This window comes from Schistosoma haematobium, chromosome ZW (assembly GCF_000699445.3).
Source record: "Schistosoma haematobium chromosome ZW, whole genome shotgun sequence".
NCBI classification, from domain to species: domain Eukaryota; kingdom Metazoa; phylum Platyhelminthes; class Trematoda; order Strigeidida; family Schistosomatidae; genus Schistosoma; species Schistosoma haematobium.
Window position 1 is genome coordinate 63,567,547 of NC_067195.1, and position 10,497 is coordinate 63,578,043.

Sequence of the window (10,497 nt, forward strand, 5' to 3'; positions counted from 1 at the left end):
TCTCACAACAAACATACATCCCTTCTGCATATTGCCTTCTTTTACAGAACCCCATGTTATTTCCAGATGATCCTGTGTTTTAGTGATACATAGGTTACTGGGGAAAGGATTTCGTCCATTTGTACAACTTGTTCGTTATCGATGTAATAATGTACTTGGTGCCTGATCGTAACTTCACCTACAACCTAATCTGATGAGTAAAAGACCTCACAAAGATCCATCAGCTTTGTATAATGAGGGGGTCAAACTTCAAATCAAAAATCATTTTAACTATTTTCCTCACAATTAGACAAGTTTAAGGGTGAATTTCATAACGACAAATGTTTACAGTCCATTATCAGCTGAAAAGTGGGATGGATTCCACGTTCCATCTAGTGTAAGAACAGTGTATGTCTGAGAACCTGGAAATACGTCAACCTTAATCCTATATGTTGAGTTATATCATATGCTGCTAGGCTATGAAATTGTATTAAGACTGTAAATTCTAGCTGTAATTCGATGGATTGATAACAGGCGGGATATCATTAGCCACTTATTACTTGTTTATCGTATGCGCTTCATCATATTTTATATTTGATTTGATTAGAGAACAGTAAAATTACCAGAATGAAGACTTCTCTTTTAATTAGAATAAGCACCTTTTTATTAAATGAACATTATCCTTAGAACACTTTCATGGTGAATTAATGTTTCTAATTGATAATAAATATATGTTAGTTAACAACACTGAGTTTTGCATCAAAACTAGTGATGACCATTTTCCAACAAAGAAATTAATAGACCTATGTTCTAGTATGTTTTCTGTCATTATTTTATTTCAAATACTTATATTAAATAAATAGAACTTGTGAGAAAGTAAAAACAGAACAACAGCTATATATATATATATATATATATATATATATATATATATATATATATATATATATATATATATTGGATTTCTTAATTCACAGAACATAATGAAATAACCTATTAGATTAATCCACCGAATAAGCAGAAGCAGAATATTGAAAATTTCGAAATAATAAGTATGAATTAGACAGTTTATACGAATCTATCCATAATGATAATACACGCCAATTTGTTGTTTTTAAAATTATCTTGTTTTATTCCTATGTGTAGGATGAATTGTAAATATCAAGCAAATAAAAAATCTTTAAATCGTGTTTCACTTAAAATTAAACAAAATAACTGATTGTTGGATGGGTCAGTAGATTAACAAAAGCAACAACAATGGTAGTAGTGACTTTAAAAAATGATTGTCAAGAATCTTCTCACATTTTAACAAACAATTTTAGGATATTTAAAAAAAAACAGTGGGAAAAGGGTTTGAAAACAGAAATTCACAAGGGGCTGTAATATCCAACTTGACGATTACATGATGGACAAAAATGTCGAGCACTTTTTGTGGAATCCAGACAGAATGGAATCAAGCAGCAACCAAAGAAAAACCTGCAATGGAAATAAACGTTAAAAATCAATATTTCGTAGTGGCTGCAAGCTCTTTATTGACAAGTACACGGACTAGATCGACATATATTTGCTGACAACATACTGCCCCGAAAGCACATGGGGTCAGCATACCAATCCCATAGAAAACAACCTTGCTACAAAAAATTCTAACCATAACAAACAAATTAAACCACTTAAACGCTGCCCTCCAAGCTCAAGAAAGAATTATGACGTCTCGAGGTGAAAGCTGAGATTCTTTCGAAGTCATGACGTATATGCCCCGTCTAACAACCAGAGCAACAATTAATATAGGTACATGGAACGTTCGGACAATGTGGGATACTGAGAGGAATAAACAAATAGCGACGTAGATGAGGAGATACAACCTGGTGGTGCACGGAACACGTGAAACGCATTGGACCGAAGCTGGACAGAAAAGGTTAGATATGGAAGAGATGCTGCTTTACACTGGGCACGCAAAAGAAAATGCTCCTCACACACAAGGAGTTGCACTGATGCTATCCAAAGAAGCACGAAAATCACTTATAAGATGGGAATCTCATGGACCCAGAATCATTAGAGAATCCTTCAAAACAAGGAGGGAGGGATTACAATGAATGTTATGCACCCACCAATGGTAGTAATGAAGACGATAAAGATCAGTTTTACTAGAGGCTGCAGTCGGTTGTAGAGAAGTGCACCACAAGGATCGATGTTGAACCACTTCACCTTAGGTCTGTTCTACAAGATCCAAGTCAACAGTTGGAAACTACATAAATTTATCCTGTTTTTGGTCGGACCACCACTAGTTTTAACCTTCACTTATACTGTCCAGCATAGTGCATCAGAGTAGCCAATGACTGAAGAGGCGCAATTACCCCGGTTAATGAATGATGATAGTATGATTGACGGACTTGACATTTCTAACTAGCGCTCAAGGTCTAAACCACAGCATTTTTAGCTCAATGGTTCCGTCATACACGAATAATACCTTGAAGATGCATATGATTGGATGCAAACTACCACATGATACAATTGTCAAGGATTTGGATTCCATGTCATTAGGAATTTTCCCATACTCCGCCAGATTAGGCTAAAGATGGCGGAATGTGATCCTCACCTTTGTTTTAGATTTTTGAAGTAAACCACAATCCTCACAAGTTTGCTTTTAAGGTTAAATATCCAGTTTTATCTTCGCATTTTTATGTAAAAAGATAGTAAGTTTCCAGTAGTCAAAGAACATTTGAGCTGGGAGTTTTACAATGTTGGTATTGATGGAGTATTCGACAACCTATTTGATTATTCAGATATCATGTGCTTCTGAAGTCAATAAAATGGCTATAAAATGGTTACAAGATTCAATAAATACAGTGAAAAAAAGGTTGATATAAGTAAAAATTTCACTTGTCTGTCTGATTTTATCCGAATAAAATAGGTTATATGAACCCACCCGAAGAAGCAGAGGATTCCACATAACAACCACGGCAAGCATCCGGATTCTAACCTAACCCTTGTAATACCAGAGTTATGGCAAAAGGGACAGGTAATACCAACAGGATATCGGTGGTATGCAGTTGTGGTCACCGTCGGTTGATGAACAATCACTGTGGCTAAGGTAGATAAGATAACAATTAGTTTATTGTAGTATGAAAAAACAATACAGAATCACTGGTAGCACTCATTTATGTTACCTTAATTTTCAAAGTAAATTCCATGCAAAATATAAGACATAACTTAAATATTAATCATAATCAATTGAACTGCATTTTTTTAATTTTTTGTCTACTTTGGATGGCATTCTGTATCAGCTATAAATATACAGTTGATTCACCTCTCTGGTAAGTGATTTACTTGCACTCCTTGGATAAAACATTATAGAATACACTTTGTGTGCCTTAAGACAGCATTTAAAAAAATCAAAGAAACTCTATCAATTTACGAAAAACTAAGTGTATTAGCATTTCTGTGACAAATTTTAAGCCACGTTATATATGATCTTTAACCATTAATTCAACCATTGTCAGAAGCATTGTTGGGGAGTTTTACAGATCTTCGATGCTGATCAGATCAGTGGGTAAATGTGAAACAAAGAATGTGTCATATTTTCACCAGGACATTTAAAGACATAATTTGTTTTACTTCAATTTCAACCGTGATATTTTACATGTTAGTTCACAATCTTATCAATTAATTTACCACTGACACCACATAAGACTTATCAAATATGGTTTCAACGGTTTGAGTGTATTGATTCGGATGACATTTTGCACTATGCGACGTTTTGTGCAACTTCGCAGTTTAGTTTAAATGTTTCAGGAAAACACAGTGCTTGGAACATTAAAATACATCTGAAGTATAACAATAAAAACTGAGTGATTGAATTGCCACTTCCATTTAGAACAAAAAGTTTTAGGGAATAAAGACTGGAGGATTACTTTTTTACTCGGAATTTCAACGAATACAGTTGTTTAAAAAGAATTACAAATGAAATGAAGAAAAGCTAGACACTCCGTAAATGTGTACGGTAATCAGTCTTTCTATTCTTAAAAAAGTTTTAACTTCAGGATGACTTGCACTAGTGATATGAAAAGCAGTGGGGAGTATTTTTGTTTTGATTGCGGTAATTGCAGTAGATAATTGTACTCATGATAAAACGAATGACCATGTGCAGGGAACTTAGATACAGATGATTGGTTAATAATAAATAAGAAACCTAAAGACTAGATCAACATTATCTGTACAATGACTGAGTTTGTGGAGGTAACAGAAGTCAAGGAAATATGAAGACGATTTGTAGTAAATAGTAGCCACATGGTATCCAGACCATAGGAATCAATACGAAAACACTAGTGAAAAGTCAGTCAGTCAGTAACAACATAGTGTAAAGTGGAAAATAGTAGAATATGACAAGTGAATTTTGTGTCTTTAAGGATTATTAGTCATACTAAGATGTTTGTTGGGTATAAAGGTTGGAATTAATTCTACTTTAACGCTCTCCATTCTAGAAGGAGCAGAGATGAATGATAAATGACAACAAAGGAGTAATATTGGATATCGTTTTTTTAAATCTTGATATCCATAATCACGGTGCTCACCTGGAGCATAGTACAAACAAAACTAATAGAAATAGGTTTAGTTACCGATAAATTCTACGTACTATTATCGTCTCTTAAATTTTAGAAAATAATATCACTTAGGATCATTTTGTTGTCAGAAATCTTGAGCGATACTGTTGTGTTAGTAAATTATGTGAAAACAAAACCATAACGTTGGACAAAGGTATAATTTAAGGAAGGAAACTGATCATCTCAATACATTAATTTACTATCTGATTGTTGAATGATAGAATTTACTTTTCCCCATCGCCAAAGCTGGGATGCAGTAATACAAATAATTTATTCTCAATTACATACGATCATTATAAATAGTAGCTCAGTATGTATATTTATTTGTGGTTAAGAAATTTTCTAATTCATGCTGTATTCGCAATACTGTTGAAAAATAATGATGTTCATTACCAATAAACAGCTTCGAGGTTATGGAAATCAGCATGTGGTTTCTTATGGAAGAATCAACTTCAAAACCCAAGTGACCCACGAAATAATAAACTTGATAAAACTGGACAGTTAACTGGTGATAACTCAGTAGTAGATAGATCGAAAGTATTTACATAATCCATATCTAACTGAAATTCAGTCATTTGAAGTAAAATAAGTTCTATATGCAAACCTATCCTGCATTTTTACTTTGCATCAATTATCTACAAATGCGTGTAAAGTACGATCAAACTGAAAGCAGCTGTTAAAACGAATCATTAATCATTTATCAGTTTAGCATGTAACAGTTTCTGTACAGAACTAGATGCTTCCGACTATTAAAAAAGAATTGCCCTTTTCACTTTGAAATTCTCAGTTTATAAAATATCATATAACTAACGATAATTATGCTTGGGTTCATGACTAAGTTTCATATTAATATTTGTTAGAAAAAATCGGATACATTCTTTTTTATCCGATTTTCCCCATCCATTTATACTTTGAAAATATGAAAACTAATCTATTCAAAAGAGAAAAAATATTTGAATATTTGAAAACATCAAACATTTCCTTTAGAATTTTCGTTTATTATATTCAATACTCTACAGAAAGTGAAATAAAACGTACAAACGAGAAAAATTTATATTCTACAGGGAAATAGTTAGGAAAAAATTCCTTTCCTGTTTAAAATAAACACTTTTCTAGTAAATGTTTCAATAAATATAGCCATGTTAAATGGTGAAAATCAAAGGATACACTGGTATACAAATAGTGAAATACATAAAATTTTGTAAAAACATGTTTGTTTAAAACGACATATAATATAAACCAATTGTATAAATCGCTTTCCAGATACTTACTTACTTACTCCTAATACCCTTCGTCAAAAGAAATAAGCAGTCCACCGGCATTCTTCATCGAACTCTGTCCTAAACAATCCTTTCCAGTTGCTATCCACGCTTTTGATTTCTGCTTGCAATTTTCGACACATGATTAGCGCTTGCTTCGTTATGCAGTTCGATGATTTCTGCAATGTATGTCCTATCCACCTCCGTCTTTTCCTAATTTCCTCTACAGCTGGAAGTTGGGTTGTTCTCTCCCACAGTAGGTTTTTGCTGATGGCACCCGTTCAACGGACACTGAGTGTCTTGCGTTTCTCTATCAAATGTGACTGGGTTGGTGTTCTCCGTGTTATAGTTGAGGATGTTGCTTTTTCCCTTGTGTATGGTGAGGCTTATTGATGCAGAGGCTCCTGCTACACTGGCTGTCGTGACCTGCATTTGTTGGTGTGGATGGGATAGAAGGGCTAAGTCATCTGCAAAGTCCAAATCGTCTGGCTACATCGACTCCCCACTGTGTTCCGTGCCTTCCTGAAATTTGAAGGTCTTCAGAATCCAATTAATTATCGTATGAAAGAGAAAGGGTGAAATTAGGCAACCTTACCTATGTATAATTTTAGTGCTTCAAGTGGTATACTGCCAGGTCCTGTTGCTTTCCCATTCCTGATCTGTCTGATGACCACCCTGGTTTCTTCCATCGTTGGCGAAGTAACAGTCATAGGAAGGTCTGTGTCGCTTTTCCGATGTCTGGTGAATTAAATGGAGTTCCTCAAAGTGTTCTATCCATCTGTTTCTTTGTTCTTGAATCTCAGTGGTTGGCTTGCGTTCTTTATTCTTCACCGGTCTCTCTGGTTTATCGTATTTCCTTACTAGTTTTTTTTTTCGTTGAGCCATATAGTCGTCTCATAATTCCCTCTGCTGCAGTTTTTCCCGCTGTCGTTGCTAGGTCACGATTTTCAGAGGTAATAGATGGACTACTTTTAGATTCTAGGTACCCGTGACAGACACCCTATTGTCACTAAAACACAAGACAGTTGGTAACAGGAATTCGTCCTTGGTGTGTGTGGTCTTACCACATCTCAGACGACATGGTTGGTAAGTTAGGACCTTACTGAAAAAATAATCCAGCCCCGTTGGGTCATCATTATTCTCAGGACCAACTACCGCATTAAGAAAACAAATGTGATTATAGATATGACTGTCTGTCCAAGAGTTCTTTATTCAAAACACGTTGCTAAACAGGAGATTCATAACATCCACCAATCTACGAAACTAACAATAATGTCTGGGTATTCCAACATCGTAACAACAAATAGACAAATTAATAAATAATAATGCTTGCCTGGTGGTGCAGGTTGGTAGCCAGATCCCATAAATACATTACTAGTTGGTTGGTTAATTTGTGGGTACAAGGGATAAGGACATGGATCCTGAGTTGGATAAGGCGCAGTTGGAGGAGAGTAAGGAGGAGGAGCTGAAAGATGAAAATAAAAATATATCTAGCTGAATATCACCAGAAACGAGCGTCCGTACCTTTCGTTTTTATTTACTGCCTAGAAGACTAATGCTTTCTAAGTGAAACATGCTTTAGATACTTTGTCTTTACAACCGACTGATATAGGCAATCCCTTTTAGATGTAATTCTTAATTACTCTAGCAAAATTGAACGAATTTTCGTAAATGGATGTCTATCAAGAATTTCGAGTCATCTTTCTCTTACAATTGAATACACTGTCAACGATATTTTCGGCATGTTAGCAAAAAATGGAGTTGATGTAGACGATAACAATACGGATAAGGATGTGATCTATGCTAATCTAGTAGCCGGTAAAAACCAATCAGATCAACTTCTTTTGACATACCACATATGCAAGCGACAGATGAGGAACATAAACTTTGATAAAACTCACCAAACTTGCACCAAGAGGGCGAAGACGAAGTTTAAACAGTTAATGAGTCACATAAAGTAGGAGAGCATGGTGAATTAGAAAAGAATTCCCGATATTTATAGTTCCGGTCAAACGATTCCAGATTGATCATTCTCTATTGTACTTCGACAATCATATGTTACACTATAGCACCCACCTGTAACCTAAAGCTAGTTTGAAAAGGTTGAGGTGAATCAGTAGCTACGCCACTTGCCTGTCGAACATCTGTATGCTCGAGCTTACTGACTTTACTCCGGTTCGTTGGGCTACTTAGCATTAATGACACCAACGAAAACTGAGGCTCAAAGCAAGGTACATAAACATGCAACTGGCTATGATTGATGTCAGACATAGGGACGATTTACGTGAAATCAGTAGGGCTTTTACATTACCCTACCAATTACGTCTAAACTACGTGTCTTAGAAAGTGACCGATAAGATTCCCTACCAAGAAATGACTGTCATTTTAGCAATTAACCCAAATGTAAAAATAATGAACATAGCAGACACATGTCAGTCACAGCAAATATTAATTGTTTGTTGACGGAATTCCCTTATTTTTAGATGGGTTTTCATAAAAATTCAAGCTGATCAACACCAATATTTTCAGGGACATTTCCTGATATATTTTTTGCACTCCGTAAGCCAAGCATTAGTTTATTCGTGGTACTTTAGAAGAAATATATCTATAATATTATCGATACGTGGATTATAATTAACTCAATGTAGTCGACTTGACTGATAAGCAAGAAAATACTGAAACTACGACATAGCTTGGTAAAATAAGGGCTCATTCAAAGATACAAAGAAAAATGCAGGGGATTTACAACTACAGAGTAACTCACGTTTATCCATAACGATCTGAGCCAGTGTGAATTATGTCGCCAACATTATTTCAAGATTCAATATTTGGTGCCTCAGTAGTCTTCAGTCTTCAGTAATAAGAATAGTAGGTTGGTGAACCTGTATTAATCCTGACAAATTGCTTTCCAGTGAAGGTCCAGCTTCTCCTTGAAAATATTCACTGATGGGACTGATACCACTTGTTCGGGTAAGGCGTTCCAATCATTGACTACTCGATGAGAAAAACGGCACCCCATTCTATGTTCATTAAATCGCGGTTTATAGACCTTCTTGCTATGACCTCGGAGATTATTAGTGCTGAAGGGGGCAAAAAGATAAGACATATTAACACCCAAATCATAATTAAAGATACGAAATGCCAGTATAAGGTCACCTCGTGTCCTACGATACGACAAGGCGAAAAGGTATAGGCGTCTTAAACGCTCATCGTAAGGGAGTTTAGAAAGACCCTTCACTAATTTCGTTCCCACACCTTGGACACGCTAAAGTGAGTTGGTATCCTTTACCAGACATGGGATAGCTGCTTGGATACAGTACTCTAAGTGTGGTCTTACATAGGTGGGATATAAAATTCGAAACATTTCCTCGTCAAAGCATTTGAATGCTCGGCGAAGTGACCATAACGCATGAAAACCTTTGACAGCGGCTGCGCTGCAATGCACAGTTGTTTTCAAGTCATGACTTATTACTACTTCTAAGTCTTTATGCTACTGAACTTGTAGCAGTAAATAAATCCCCAAAATAAATAGCTCTAAGTTTTCGACATTGGATGCTGCCCATATGTTTTAGTGGACTCATCTAGCTGAAGGCGCTCGGTCAGGCATCCGTACCAGATCACGTGTGGTAACGCCGTGCTCAACATCAACCGCAATCGCTAGCCAGATTAGATCAGAGAATTCCGATATATTGGTAATCGCCAAATACACTCTTCCGATCTCCTCGACTCTGTCTTTTGATTTCTCTGGGTGGGAACGAAATATATTAGAAGGTGTTACTGGTAGAAGCGTTGTCAAACACTGAATACCTGTGACATCATCATTGGTGAGACCGTCGTGATCTGGTACACCTAATTGCAACTGTGAGTCTGTTCCTTTTTGGGATTTTTATATATCATTGCCTTATTCTTTATTTTTTTTAACATTGTGATTTTTTTCGTATTTTTTCTTGGATATATATATTTTTTCCCCTCGTTCAGTATCGTACTTCATATTTCATCATGACCGAACAGACACCTAAAGTACTCAAGCTTAGGACCTTGTCCCCACCTTCGTTTCAACTGATGCCTTTCTGGCCCGACAACATCGAAGCCTGGTTTTGCTACGCAGAAGCCGACTTCTCCGAGCACGGCGTGATCGACACACGTGCACAATTCCTCGCAGTAGTCAAGGCACTACCGCGCGAATTCAACAGGTACGTAACACCTAGTATGTTTACTAGTGATGTTTCCGATCCTTACGAAATCTTAAAACGCTCGATTCTCAAACTAGGAGACCTAACCGATCGACAAAGGTTAGATCAACTCTTCAATAACATCGACCTGCAACACGGTTCTGCGACGGACATGTTGCAACGGATGAGAGAGGTTATAGGCCCAAGAACTTTCGACGAAGGTCTATTCAAACAACTCTTCTCGTCAAAACTTCCCCAACAGGTGCAAGCAGTTCTGGTCTCGTTCCAGAACAACGGCTTAGACGAGCTAGCTGCATCTGCCGACCGCATTCTAGAAATTACGAAACCTTCTACTACCGAGGTATTTTCAGTCAAAGAAAAGCCTCAAACGACTCAGAATGATATAACCGACTTATGTCACACACTCACGCGTTATCTTAGTCTTCGTACCGACCGTAAGAGATCGCGCACACCACGTAGAAGCAT

General features: G+C 36.3%; 1 protein-coding gene across 1 annotated transcript; it reads right to left on the reverse strand.

Annotated features, from left to right (window-relative positions):
* Positions 1 to 1,083: 1,083 nt before the first annotated feature.
* MS3_00010458 (uncharacterized protein) lies at positions 1,084 to 8,655 on the reverse strand. Its single transcript, XM_051218823.1, has 4 exons — positions 8,604 to 8,655; positions 7,173 to 7,304; positions 2,906 to 3,065; positions 1,084 to 1,455 (listed from the first exon to the last, which is right to left on the reverse strand). Exons 1-4 carry the CDS (start codon positions 8,611 to 8,613, stop codon positions 1,347 to 1,349), a joined length of 411 nt encoding a protein of 136 aa, XP_051072148.1. The 5' UTR covers positions 8,614 to 8,655; the 3' UTR covers positions 1,084 to 1,346.
* Positions 8,656 to 10,497: the final 1,842 nt, after the last annotated feature.